Below are 15,255 nucleotides of genomic sequence, written 5' to 3' on the forward strand. Positions count from 1 at the left end.
TTTTATTGAGTAGATGGAGCGTATTACTTTTTACAGTGTACAATACCAATTTCTCACTAGAAATGATATCAGAAGTGGAAAACGCTGGTCAAAAATGTACATTTACACACAAACTAACCAGTAACCACAGCTTTCAGAAACCATCTTTATTTTTCTTTATTATTTATGTTTATTTTCAACTGTCACGAATGGAAAGCACAGGATTGTGGGATATCAAAGGCAGAGAAGGTCATGCCTGTCCTGTCATAACAAAAGGCAAAATTTATTATTTAATTAAGCTTAAAAATGGTTAAGCTTAAAGCTTGATTATTAGAACCACACAATGAGGTTCTAATATTTATCAAACTGATGCTGCTTAAGTTCCATTCTCACAAAGAATCGAATCAGCATCTTTTAAGTCACTGCATCAACATCTCTCATCATATGGGTCGGATTCTGTTCTGTTTCTTACACAGTGATGTTCTAACACTTATCAAATTGGAGTTGGTTATTTGGCACCGATAGCCTCGTGGGCAGCGCGCTGACATATTGTGCTGTTGTGCTTTGGGCGACCCGAGTTCAAGTCCAAGGTCGTTGACTTTTCCTTATTCCCCCTTTTCCTTATGTCCCCCTTTCTCTTTCACACTTTGCTTCCTAAAGTAAAAGCTTGTCTGTTACAGTTAGGACTGGTCAGTATTGTTTTTGATGTTTCATTGTCCCGTGTCAAATTTCTTAAAACAACCAAGCAATTTTCTGTGCCAAGGTCATGGGCTTAATTTTAATTTTAAGTTAACAAACTGTGTAAATAGAGACCCTAAATGCACAGTAAGAAAATGAAGCTGTCAAATCCATGCACATAAATAAAATAACACACAATCACTGTACTTTTAACCTTTTTCCCAGTTTTATTTATTTATTTTTTTCTTTCACAATATTTCACAGTATTACTGTTTTAGGCTCTATATTTGACCTAACAAATCCAGCCTTGGTGAACATAAGAATATAAGAAGAAAAAATAAAAAAAAATAAATAGTGTATGCTATTTTGCAATCAATTTAATTTTAATCATAAAGCTATAAGTCAGAACAAGAAACTAGCAAAAAAGTTAATCAGGATACTCTTAATTACTATTATCATTTGCATGAGCCTCAGCAGGATGTTTTCTTGAACAAGGTTTGAACAGCTTGTAGGTTGTTCACTTTTTCAGAAAATCACTGAGGTGACAATTAGTGATTCCCTAAAGAAAAAAGAAAGAAAAAAGAAACCAATTTAGAAAAAGCACAACATTCATGGATCTTGTGAATACGTGTTCATATCCAATTATATTAAAAAAAATAATAATTTTTAATACCGCGTCCCCAAACTGGCAGGGGCAGGGTCCTTCAGGGTTTTCTTCAAGATATTTAGATTGTTTAGTCTTTACCAGATCATGGAATGTTTCTGTTTCAAAATCAGCCTGTGAATATAAAGACAAATACACACACTTGTCATGTTTACTTTGTGGCTGTACTTAGATCAGAATGTTAACCTATCAATGCCATAAGCAGTTTAATGTTCATTGACAGAAAACACATACCTTATTAAGGTAATTCAACCAAGTAGATGAGAATTTATCAGAGAGGAAGACGTCCCTGGATTTATCGAAATTAGTGGGACAGGTTTCGATATTTTCATCACATGAAGTCAACGCAAAGACTGGGTGACAGATTCAGAACAGATTAGAACCTTTTTTGGAAAATGGATTATGGACACGCAACTTTCAAATAAATCCAGTGTGACTCTGGTTACAAATAAGGTAGTTGTGGTTTTCATCTAGCATCTTACCGTTTACATCCTTGGGAAGGTCTTTGAACATTGTTCCAGAATAACTGCTGTCCATGTATATCACCATCTGCAGCACATATACATGGTGAGGAAATAGTAAGATATTTAAAAATACAGCCAACTCATTCCCTTTACTTAAACTGTTTTATATCACTACGGATTGTTTTTGCCCCTTTCAAAAGCTTTGCGGTAGCTGTTGGGAAAGCAGTAGGCCTACTGATGTGACTGTTGGGTAAGATGGACCTGCTAGAAATAGACGAGTAGCAAAAAGAGTCACAAGGTCTGAATTTAAGATTGTGATTTGTTAAGTAAGTAAGGTGGAAGAGGGAAAGATTTGTCAGAAATGTCACATTTGGACATTTGGCAGCAAATGGTTTTTTAGTATTAAACAGAATCCCCACCCCCATTTCTCTCTCTCTATATATACTATAATGTGTAAAAATTATGTAAACATTACTGAATACACACCTTTGAAAATTTGTCTTCAGCGTGCATGTTCTTGATCGTTCCAATGAGATCAGCAGAAGAAAGCTGTCAAAAAACATACTGAATTAATGGTCTAGAAGTCAGCATGTTGTCAGATTAAACACAACAGTTCCAATGTCCTTTTTTTTTTTTTTTTTTACTATATAGATGCTCATATTCAAGTTGGTAGACAGAAAGCTGCTTGGTTTAAAAGTGAATTCTGTGAGCACTATGAGCTTCATTCGTTGCTACACTACTGAGAGTAGAGAACTAGCATTTTTATATCATAATATTTTGGCTCATAATTATAAATATACTGTATATCATGTCCATTCTGATAATCTCTTGAATCTCTTTATACTTACTGACTTCTCAGGAAATTCAAACGTGCCTTCGTTTCCCAGACCACTCATGTAGATGTAGATGTTGTCATCTCTTCCACTGCATTAAATGAAAATAATAATGGTTCCTCATTTTAGCTGCAAATTCATATTAGCTGCAAGCAGCAATTACGGGGCCAAACATTGAAGCAAGCGGCAGATCCGTTACAATTATTTCATTGTACGTCGCATCCCTGGTAATAATTTTAGTCAAAGCACTTTTCAAAATCCACATGTAGAATTATTTATAACGTGATACAGTTGCTTTTTGACCAGTAGGTGGTGCGGTCACCTAATTCATAGAAAATATTTTGACAAACACATTGGCTGCGTCCAAAATCGCATACTCTCCTGAGTAGGTACTTTTTTAAATAAATGATTACTTCCCGACTACTAAAAAAGTATGTTCTATATTGTATGAATGTATGTGTAGTATGACTGTATTGCTATGTTGTTCTTATCACATGACCTACTAGCGTCAGTTGTGTCGCTTCACTGCTATTCATAAATCCTCTCCTGTGGCTTCATAGGATAGTAAAGTGTCCATCATATGCACACATTTGCTGCATCTGAAATCGCATACTCCCCTACTATAAACAGTACGTGACAAAAGAAGTATGTCTGAATTCACAGTACTCATAAAAGAGTAGGCAAAAAAATAAGTACTTACTCAACAGAGTATAGGATTTCAGACATAGCCAGTATTTTGCCATAAAAAATAGGTAATCTGGGTACATTTTGCCAACTCTTTTATGAGTACTGTGAGTTCGGACATACTACTTTTGTCACATACAGTTTTTTGCCTATAGTACTGGCCATCTTTTCAGGGTGCTTTCCCCTGACTTTGGCCTAGGAAAGCGGGATAGGCTCCAGCTCTATGACTTAGAAGGTCGTATAAGGAATAAAGAGAGATATGTAGTAGGGAAGTATGTGATTTCAGATTCAGCCATTGACAAATGTTACAAAAAAAGTTACAACTCTAAGCACCTGTGCTGCTTCCACGCATTCAGTGGTTGGCCCTTAATTAACTGCACAAAGGTTAAGGTATTAATAATAATAATAATAATAAAACATTACATGATATATTGATATCATTGAAAGATTTCTTCTTAACAGACAAACCTTTTTATGACTTTTTTGCTTGCAGTGTTTTGCCCTTGAAGAGCAGCCAGGAAGTTCTCTGGGGTCAGATCCTATAAGATCATAATTGTCATAACTGATCAATATTGTTGTAAGTTATTTGTGCTCAGACATAGAATAAAAACAAAATTAAATGTTACCTTTCCAGTGTAGTCCTTCGGAACTCCGAGGTACACGTTTGAATCATCAACTACACTGACAATGGCTCCATTAGCTGGGTTTCTGCAGGCAGAGAAGAAAAGGAAAGTGTTAAACGCAGTCAGCTCCAACAATCTTTTCTGTGATGACGTGTTTCTAGTATTATTCAATCTAGCAAATGTTGTTATGAGGGTGTTTGTAGTGCATGTCTGAGGAAATGACAGTCGATTTGGAATTTTCTCCCCTATTTTTTATTATGGCGAATGCAAAAAATCATTTACTGTACTGTCTTCCTGTCGTCCCTCTATGACAACCCTATTTTGCTTTTGAAAAGCCCGGAAATGCGGCTCCATTACACTGTTGTGTATGTTTAGCAGAGAAGATTGAGATTAACCATGAAACACATGATACTCAAAGCATCAGGAAATTACTCACTTGTGATTGTAAGCGATGTCATCAAACATCATCATCACGATCTGCTCATCAGGAATTCCTTGTTTCTTAATTATCTGATATAAACCGCACACATTGGCCTGAAACATAAATGAAAAAGATGATTTCTGTTCAGTCACTGTCATCATTTATAAACTGAGGCACAGCACAACTTATTAGCAGTATGTCTTGAAAATAATGTCAAAAAAAAAAACACAAACCTGGTGTTTGTAATTTTGCCAGCCGTTTGAGCCGGCGACAAGGAGAATCCATTTTTTTCCAGACATTTCTTGAGCTTTTTCAAAGTCTATTGGAATCTAAAATAATAATAATAATACTAACATTTTAAAACTAAATTGACATTTTTGTAATGCTTTTAATTGGTTAACATGCATTTTGTGATGGCTCATACATTTATAATGTGTTTTAAGAAACAGAAAAGAACACAAATAGAGAATATGTTATAAAGTTTAGGACAAAATAACAAGAGCTCAAGTTTTAAAGTTAAGTGTTGCTTTCTATTCATAAAGTGCTGAAATGTCAATCACTCATCATGATGTTAAAAATGCTGGTCAAAAATGTTTAAAGTTTCTATTTAACCCAAATAATTACATAATTAAACAATTGCTAAAAGTGTTTAGTGATTTAGATTATTTATGTAGATGATTGGATCATATGCCGTCATACCTGCGTTGAGTATCAGGAGTTCCTGTGTGCTTGTCCTGTCGATTTCTGGTGGTTTTAGTCAGACAGTCTCTGTCTTTATATAGGCAGTTTATTGCTTTCATTTGAGACTCATTGGTGGAGAGTTTATGCTGGTGAGAATATGTATTTCATATTATGCAATGTTTTCATATTTACACAATCGATGGCAGTTGAAGGGGAAAAGTTGCTGCTCCCCTTTTTTCATGTGTCATCTATTATCAGGAAAAAAATATTAATTCAATTTTGAATTTTTTAGTTACTGTATACAAAATATATTTATGAATTTGTTAAAAAAAATGGTCACATAATTTTTATTTCATTTATTTATTGTGTAATAGTGAGTTTACAGTCAGATTTTTTTCTCTTATTACACTACACTATTTCATGAGAATTAAACTGAGCTGATTTATGACATCCCTGTTTTCTGCAGAGCTGATTTTATTAATTCTTTTCAATCGAACTGAACTGACTTCGTGTTTTCTTTTTAGAGCTGCTTTACAGCAGAGCTGTTTGCGTTATTATTTTCCTGTTGATCACTGTAAAACTGCTTTGAAACAACCTGTATTGTATAAAGCGCTATAGAAATGAAGGTGACTTGACTTCTTGTATAAGTCTAATGAAGATATTCTTAAACATTTAAAAACATGTAGCATTTTTATTATCTCTTAACACTAGTTTGGTAGAATGTAACAAAAAAATATTACCAAAAAAAAAAAAAAAAAATGTAAAAGAAAAAAAAAACATTACAAATTAAAGAATTAAATGACTTCAATTCAATGACATCAAATGTACATGTTTTGACATACTTTCTCTTGAAATGTAAAAGATTAAAAGACATGAATGGTGTTACATGAAAGTGTCAGATGAAACTAAGATGAGATCCTGTCCCACGCACATTCATGACAAATGAATCACTTCAGGTCAAAATTTTACTTTGTTTCTTTGGTGATTTATTAAGCACTTGACAAGATTGTGTCAAAATGGAATGCAGTTAACGATTGTAAATGCAGAAGGTTTCCTGTGATGGGTAGGGGATATAATATTGTACAGTATAACAATCATTGTGTCTATGAAACAGGGGGAAACACTTTATTTTTTTATACATATATAAAAATAAGAGCAATTGAAGCATTTCCATTTTCAACAGTTGAAAGCTGGGCATGATGTAATTCTTAATAAATGAGCACAAATCAGACCAAAAACAAAATATGTTTCTACATGTAAACCACACAATGTATAAAACATATATATTTTACAGTGCATACTCTTGAGATCACATTGTTAAAAGTACAGTTAGAGTTAGGGTTAGGATACAAAGCATACAAAAAATTATTTTATAATTAATTAATAATCATTTGTAAATTACAGTGACAATGAATGAATAAATCACTATTTACAAAATATAAACTATAAATAAACTATAAACTAATGGCTTGAAAATGATTTGTAAGTACTTTATTACCATATACTTGTTATAAAGTGTTACCAAATAGAGCAGAATAGAGTAGAAGGGAGAGGAAACAGTCAATGACTGATGATCAGATGGCAGGTAATTGTTGTATCAAATACAGGTATTTTTTTTTTATTACAGTATGCCATGTGAGACTGTAAACAGAGACCTTGACATGGTGGAGCCTGGCAAATGACTGTAACTCACCCTTCATTTAAAATCAAAATAGATTCCTTCAGTATTGATTCAATCATACGATACATTGAGAACATTTACTGTATTGGCAGCATCTTCTGTTCTAGAACAAAACCTCATTACACACCTCTTGATTACACACTGAACAGATAAAGGCAACTCCAGAATTATTGGCACCCTTGTTAAATATGATCAAAGGGGGCTTTCAAAAAATAAATCTATATTATATCCTTTTGATCTGTCATTAAAAAAATCACAAAACTCTTAGCTATCATTGAAGTAAAACAATGGAAAGTGGGGGGAAAATAAATGTTTTTCTCTAGTTTATGTTGGCCACAATTATTGGCACCCAATTATTGCAACGTCCTTTTCCCAACATAACAGCTCTGAGTCTTCTTCTATAATCTCTGATGAGTTTGGAGAACACCTGACAAGAGATCAGAGATCATTCTTTCATGCAGATCCTTCAGATTTCCAGATCCATGTTGGTGCTTCTTCTCTTCATTTCACCCCACTCATTTTCTATTCAGGTCAGGGAACTGGGACAACCACGGTTTTAGATCATTGTCCTGATGGAAGATCCAACCATGACCCATTATAAGATTTCTAGCAGAAACAGATTTTTTTATCTGTTGGTATTTGCTAGAATCCATGGTACCATGTATCTGAACAAGATGTCCAGGACCTCCAGCAAAAAAATAAATAAAAAATAAGCCCACAACAAGATCCAGCAGTATATTTAACCGTGGGCATGGGGTACTTTTTATCCCTGTTTGCACCAAACCCAACTGGTGAGTTTGCTGCCAAAAAGCTCTTTTTTAGTTTCATCTGACCATAGAAGCCAGTCCCGTTTGAAGTTCCAGTCGTGTCTGACAACTGAATATGCTGGAGATTGTTTCTGGATGAGCGCAGAGGATTTTTCTTGAAACCCTCCCAAACAACATGTGGTGATGTAGGTGCTGTTTGATAATTTTTTTAGGCTTTTTGACCCCAAGACTCAGTTAATCTCTGCAATTTTCCAGCTGTGATCCTTGGAGAGTCTTTGGCCACTCAAACTTTCCTCCTTACCATGTATTAGGACGATATAGACACACGTCGTCTTTCAGGCAGATTTGCAACATCTTTAGTTGATTGGAACTTCTTAATTATTGCCCTGATGGTGGAAATGGGGATTTTCAATGCTTTAGCTATTTTCTTAAAGCTACTTTTTTGTGAAGCTCAATCTTTTGCTGCAGGGGAATTTAAGGGAATTTGGCCGTTGTGTTTCCTCATATTTATATTCCTGGAACAGCAAGTCATGGCTGGACAATTTCATGCTCCTAGTCACCCTGAAGTGATAAAAAAATTTAAATATGAATGGGAATATACTTCAGAGATATTTTACTCATAAGAATTTCTAGGGGTGCCAATAATTGTGGCCAACGTGCATTGGCGAGAAACATTTATTTCATAATGTGAGTTTCCCCCCACTTTCAATTGTTTTACTTCAATGAAAGGTTTGAATTTTGTGAATTTTTTGAATGAAAGATCAAAAGGATAAACAATGCAGATTTATTTTCACAGCCGCCTTTGCTCATATTTACCAAGAATGCCAAGAGTTGACTGTATTGTTACAAACATTATGGATTTTAACTAAGTCACTTACATAATTTACTAGTTAGTAGTTAGTCATGAAGTTCATTCACAGGTTTTCTTGTTTTTCCAGAAAAGTGTTTTGACATGTTAGTGTTCTTATTTCACAGTGAATGGTATTTGTGTGAGTTGTTTCAGTTTAGTTTAATTGGAAATCATTACAAATCCATCAAATTTGTGACAGTACAGTGTGCCAACCAACAAATGCAACTCTTAAGAAAAATATGAAACTGTAGATACTGAGATAATGAAAACAGCCATTTTGATTCCACAAAATCACAGGTTTTATAGTTTTACAAGGACTTTTTGTTCTACGTTTTGTTCCCATTATATAAATATATAAAACTATATATTTATATATATAGATTTATTAAAACATTACAACATAATAACACTCAAACATAGCCCAACACACAGTAAAGGGGGAAAATTATTAATAACAGCATAAAGTATGAGAACACAGAATAAATACATATATCAATAATAATAAGATATGGGGTCCAAAAGTGATTAGGATCACATCAGGAGCTCCAAAGGAATAATCTTAAAATTTTATGCCAGCCTTTTAGAGAGGGTGATTTATCCCTAACCCAGGACATCAGAATATTTTTCCAAATAGTTAACAAGTTAAAAAGTCATCTGGCATGTTTATTGGAGATTAATTTACGCTCGCTCACCAAAATACTGTATACCATTACAAAAACAATTCTCAGGAAGATTTATACAAAATATGCTTATTATTCCAGATAAAACACTTGTTTGGTGAAGTTTGTGTTTATAGATTCAATTCCAAGAAAAAAGCGTCTATTTATCAGGATCTGAGAGGAAAAAATTGGTAAAACTTTAGTATGGGGAACACACTTTCAAGTACGACTTTTCCCTCAATAAACTCCTAATTTACTGCTTATTAATAGTTGGTAAGGTAGTTGTTAAGTTTAGGTATTGGGTAGGATTAAGAATGTAGAATAAGGTCATGCAGAATTAGGCATTAATATGTGCTTAATAAACAGCCAATATTCTAGTAATATGCATGCTAATAAACAACTAGTTAAAATACCCTAAAATAAAGTGTTATGAAATAAAATGACCCTAAAATAAAGAGTAGGCTACTAAAAATTTAATTTGCTTCTCGTTCATTTAATACATTTGACCTTCCTTCAGCTGCTCTTCATAAATTGAAAATGAAACAATTAATTTAAAGTAAGATAATGTCCGGAAAATATACTTTAAAAATAACTAAATTAACTAACTAAATTAACAATTGATTTTGTGTATTGTACTAAGTCAAATGAAAATGTTTAAACATATTTTTTTGAAATTTTCTGTAGAGTTTAGTACGTTTTTTAAAATGTAACCAAAAATAATGCCAAAGTGGAAAAAAATGCATCAACATAAATAAGGTGAGAACTAAATGATTACAGGGTATCCGCGGGGCATTAAAAAGCATTAAAAGTCATTAAATGGATTTTGCGAAAATTAAGGCCTTAAATGGCATTAAAAAGCATTAAATTTTATTCCTACAGGCATACATTTTTTTAGATAGTTTTGAAGGAAAATAATACCAGTTTATATTGATTATAGCCTTCATAATTAATAACTTTGATTTGTTGTCGCAAAATATGTACATTGGTGTGATGCACACACGGAACCAGTTTGGTAATTGCCTCCGGCCAGTGCAAAATTGCCGTAACGCCATTTTGGACAGCGGCGGGCTGGGACCTGGAGACAGAAGGTTGAATCAGTGTTGCCAATTTAGCGACTTTTCAGACCCCTTTTGCGACTTTTTTCCAAGAAAGCGCATTGTGACGAATATAGCGACTTGTTAACCTGATCTAGCTTCCGAGACTCCCCGGTACTGCCGCACGAGCGCGAGATCTTGCTTTCCTGCCGCAGGCGTACCTGCGTCTGCTCTGTTTAGTAAGTGGAGAGGAGCAGCACATTCAGTTGAGGATGTCAGAGAACAAATAAAATAGATACTATTGCTTCTAACCTGAGTGATCATTTTACGTGTACAAATAGCCAAAATCACAGCAAATGTCTTTATATTATGTGTATGGTGATTTTGTCAGACAACGTCTCGGTTTCAAATCAGGATTTTAGCGCTGGTTTAACATGTCAGGGATCGACACTAATGCTTGTCAATTAGTCCGGGAAAAGTAGATTTTTTGAAGGGGCAAGTGAAAGACAACAGGACCTGATTGAAACGTCATTACCAAAAAAAAAAAAAAAAAACGCGAGAATGACTGATTTTATTACATTTAGTTTAAGTGGCGATCCATAGTGGATAATAATATGCTGTATTATGTAGTGATGATAACAAGGTTGCGCTGTTGAGGCTCGCGCACCATCTTGAGGAGAAATGGAAACATGAGTGAAGCACACACAAAAAGAAGTTTTTATAACTTGATGTAAGCAAAATCACACGACCAAGAATGCTGTTTTCCTAAATAGGCTACCGTCACAATTAAAAATGTGACACTGATTTTATACAACTGTTCAGTTAACAAATAGTTAATATTAAGTCACTTACATTTTAGAAGGAACATTGACTGTTTTTGTTCTATTTTAGCAGCAAAATATAGTTTCAAACAAAGATCACAGCAGAACCATAGCGCAACACTCAGCCTTGTTTTCATAACTGAATGATTTGATGAAACCTGTAGAAAGCCTGGATTAGGGACATTAAATGTATGTGTTTTGTTCTGTGCATCAGATTATTTTCTTTAGAAACATTCATGTATCAAATGCAGCAGTGATGAATGAATCACTGTTTTGAACTCCTCTAAATTTTCTTCAGAAACATTCCATGTTGGTGTTTTTGTTAATTTACTCAACAATGGAAATGGAATGCACTCAACGATTGCTAAATCTAAATGAGTCAGAGGTGTGCACAAATGCAGTCAAGACAAAGATCACTTGTGCAACATCCCAAGCTGTGTTTCCATCCAAACGTAAAGCAAATCTTTTCAAAGTTTACAAAAATGAATGAAATAAATGAAAATAATTACAAAATGACAATGAGAATTAGGTGCGTTTCCATCAAGTTGTTCGAGCGGATGGTGGTGGTATTGGTAACCAAATAACCAACAGTGGGCTAAATAAAACACTGTGTCCAAACGTTCGTAAAGGGTTCGCATAAACACTTCTGAATAAGAAAACAATAAATGAGAGCCATCTGAACTCTTGTCAGCTTTATTAAGTGTCACACACATGTGAGAAGGCAACCCCGAAAAAATCAATAGCAGAGGATGTTTTGTATCATATAGTTTGTGCCTCAAATATGATATAACCTGTAGTCAGAACACATTCAATTCTATTATTAAAGCTATATCCCCAACTCTATCATATGTTTAATCAAAGGATTTCTTTCAATTTTTAATCCCCCCACCTTGTGTGCCCCATTACTTTTAGTTAAAGATTATGATTTTAAAGAAATTAAATTTCCAAACAAAATGATCAGAAATATGTTTGATAACATCTCATTCCCTATGGTATCCTATAAATTTACTTAAAATTTTCAATAATTCCCAAAGCTAAGGAAATCCATTTTAAAAATTTAAATTGTGTATATCCATCCAGTGAATTTGTACAACAAAGATTTGGTATTGAAACTAGTAATTGTGTATTTTGTGATAACACTGAAACTACTGATCATTTATTTTTCCATTGTATGTAGATGCTTTATGGCTTGATATTCATGAGTGTCTTTGGCTTTACCCAAAGGTTCCTCTTCTTGGAGTCTTCTCTCACAAGGACATAATTTATGGACTCGTTATGAACAGCAACAAAGACGATTTCTTGGTTAATGACATCCTTATTCTGGGGAAATTCTATGTACACAAATCTAAATATCTGAAAGTGAAGTCTAAGTTTTGTGTATTTCACAATGAGTTTCTTATACAAATGCCCTAAAAATGATGAATAGTAAAAACGCAAAAAAACATTTTTGTACAAAGGTGCGCCTTGCCTATATCCACGGAAAGCCCTGAGGGGAAAATATATTGCACGCACAGATATACGAATTCCTGTTCATCCAGAATTAATGCATCATTACAGAATCCAACATAAATGTATAACATGTCTGTTACAACCTTGTTAAAATGCTTTAGTTACTAAGAAAACACATAACAATTAAATACAAAATAACAATAATAACAGCAAGAAAATCAGTAAAAAAATGATAAAATACAGTAATAATAATACAAAATAAATAAATAAATGATGAAAATAACACAAAGATGAACTATGTACACAGGGGCTTTGAAATCAAATCCGTATCTCTAATTACAAAATAAATACAAAGATCCTTAAAAAGAATAAAATTTCAAGGCTTTACAACAGTCTTTTTTGCCTTGGTGTTCCTCACGCCCTCCAATGATTTAATATAATGACAAAGCTCAAACCTAAATTGTATAAAACTAGGTGTATTTTTTGCCCATCGACACACTGTAAAAAAGAATTGTTGGTTCAACTTAAAAAAGTAAGTTGCCTGGTTGCCTTAAATTTTGAGTTCATTGAAATTAAAAAATGTAAGTTAATACAATGAAGGCGATTGTTTTAATCAACAGGAACTCTAAATATTATATTATCTGAACTACATTCATTGATTTGACAAAAGAAAAAATGTGATAAATCATGAAAATATTTTTTTTACAGTGCATTTATGAATGTGATATTTCCCTAAAATGATATACAAATTAAGAACAAAACTAATTTTCTTTTCTAAAGGCTTATCGTAAAAAAATAAAATATTTTTGTCCTCCAGAGTAATGTCAGTTCCAGAGATCACACCAGAACAGTTTAGTTCAAATATAATAAAAAAAAGATGACAAATAGTCTCGTCATTCAAATTACAAATCAGTATCTTTCTTAAATCTTTTTATGACCTGATTTACTAGACAAATACAAATAATAATTTAAAATGAAACCTCATGAATCTTAGAAACTTTTAGCTGGGGGTATCCTAAATGAATTTGTACAACAAAGATTTGAAACTAGTAATTGTGTATTTTGTGATAACATTGAAACTACTGATCATTTATTTTTCCATTGTATGATTTGTAGATGCTTTATGGCTTGATATTCATAAGTGGCTTTACCCAAAGGTTCCTCTTCTTGGAGTCTTCTCTCACAAGGACATTACTTATGGACTCGATATGAACAGCAACGAAGATGACATCCTTATTCTGGGGAAATTTTATGTACACAAATCTAAATATCTGAAAGTGAAGCCTAAGTGGGCCAGATTTACTAAACGGGGCAAATTAGTGTGAGAGCGCAATTCCACAAATGCGGCAATGGGAGTGGCAACTTTTGCGCGTGATCTACTGCTGACATGCAAATTAAAGAACACAGACGCAGTCAAATCATTTACATAATGACCAACGCAATCTACCAAGAGCAAGGCTGCGTTCAGCCCCGACAAAACGTTGCAAAACGTTTTTTAAACGAAAACGGTGGTGCGTTGAACACCCTGTTCTGATGACGCAAGAGTTGCAACTATGGCAGCTGAGAAGGCCGTTCTTTGTGTTTCTTTTGAAGAATTTTCGGAGCCTTATGAAATCGGTATAAATAATACTGCAAAATACGCGCGATGTTACAGTCACTGCCCTTGCCGTCCAGAATAATAGAGAACATCCCAATCGAGTGAAGGGATTTGTGGAAACTGGTGGCTAATTATTGTGATCCAACATTTGCCTTGCATTTCAGGATGAAAAGATAAACATTTCAGGTGAAGGATAATCCACTTCTTACCTCTGTGTTATGATCTATATGTCTTATTATTTTTATTGTGAGTATTAGGCTAATCATTATTGCTGATCACTGTTGTTGTGCTATGATATTGTAATATTTACCATTATATAATCAAAGGAGTATATAAAGTTTATGAAAGTTTCTGAAAGTGTCACAATACAATAGCAAAATATATATGTATAGTATTTTTATGTTACATTAATACCCATTATGTGAGCTGTCTCTTTAATAACGCATGGTTTATATAGGCTACATGTTGTTGCTGATTGGGCTAACATTTTTGACACACCCACCAAACAAGAGAAAACGTATCTCAAACCTGTTGCACACCTTTTCCAGGAAACATGTCGTTCAACCCAGAAACCGTAGCAAAACGTTGCGCACCGGTTTGAGGTTTCAGTTTGCCCCAGTCCAAATTAGCGTTGGGTCGCAAATAAGCAGAGCTGATGCTCATCAGGTGCGGGTCAACACATGTTACATGTCATACGGATAACGTCTTCCTCTGACATTCCAAAGAAATTAATACGAGTGGAAAATGTTTTCTCCCTTCTACCATGCACTCTCTGCCGTGTCTCCTCCTAGCAGCAACAATTGCAGCCATGTCGCAAAATGGGTTAAGACATGCTTTTTTTTGGGCGTTAAATAATGCTGCAAATACCAGTAAATTGACTAGCGCAAACATTAGTAAATCGCATTGCGCGATTCATTTAAATGCTCTCCTCCCATTAAATTTTGCGTCTGAAAGGGAAACTCCTAGAAATGCATATGCAGTAAGATCAACCGCAAAAACAACAGCCTTTTCAGCGCTAATTTTGCACTGCGTGTCTTTAGTAAATCTGGCCCAATGTTTTGTGTATTTCACAATGAGTTTCTTTCCTGTACAAATGCCCTAAAAATAATGAAAAGTACAAACGCAAAAAATAACTTTTTGCTACAATAGAAGAATATGACTTGAAAAGTAAACCCTAGCTTTTTTTCTTTTGACATTTTTCAATAATAATAATAAAAACAACCCCAAAAAACCAGTACAAAAGTGCGCATGACCCTTGCATTGCACACACACATACATATGAGTTCCTGTTCATCCAGAACGAATACATCATAACAGAATCAATCATAAATGTATAACATGTCTGTTACAACATTTCTAAATGCTTTATT

General features: G+C 33.9%; 1 protein-coding gene across 1 annotated transcript; it reads right to left on the reverse strand.

The window, feature by feature from the left end:
- Positions 1 to 861: 861 nt before the first annotated feature.
- On the reverse strand, positions 862 to 6,902 carry LOC127518729 (legumain-like). The gene is made up of 11 exons (XM_051905755.1): positions 5,046 to 6,902; positions 4,580 to 4,675; positions 4,362 to 4,459; positions 3,929 to 4,010; positions 3,771 to 3,841; positions 2,634 to 2,709; positions 2,272 to 2,334; positions 1,804 to 1,870; positions 1,556 to 1,674; positions 1,331 to 1,435; positions 862 to 1,216 (listed from the first exon to the last, which is right to left on the reverse strand). The coding sequence occupies exons 2-11, from the start codon at positions 4,643 to 4,645 to the stop codon at positions 1,175 to 1,177; spliced, it is 789 nt and encodes a 262-aa protein (XP_051761715.1). The 5' UTR covers positions 4,646 to 4,675; positions 5,046 to 6,902; the 3' UTR covers positions 862 to 1,174.
- Between the last annotated feature and the right edge of the window lie 8,353 nt (positions 6,903 to 15,255).

This window comes from Ctenopharyngodon idella, chromosome 9, assembly GCF_019924925.1.
Source record: "Ctenopharyngodon idella isolate HZGC_01 chromosome 9, HZGC01, whole genome shotgun sequence".
Taxonomy (NCBI): Eukaryota; Metazoa; Chordata; class Actinopteri; order Cypriniformes; family Xenocyprididae; genus Ctenopharyngodon; species Ctenopharyngodon idella.

Bases quoted from the DNA above. Each gene is read 5' to 3' on its own strand.
- LOC127518729 (XM_051905755.1), bottom strand. From the start codon at position 4,645: ATGTCTGGAAAAAAATGGATTCTCCTTGTCGCCGGCTCAAACGGCTGG. The intron at 2,710-3,770 runs GTTTGTCTGTTA...CATTTAATGCAG, and splicing joins AGCAAAAAAGTCATAAAAAG to TGGAAGAGATGACAACATCT. The intron at 2,335-2,633 runs GTAAGTATAAAG...GTTTTTTGACAG, and splicing joins TTGAATTTCCTGAGAAGTCA to CTTTCTTCTGCTGATCTCAT.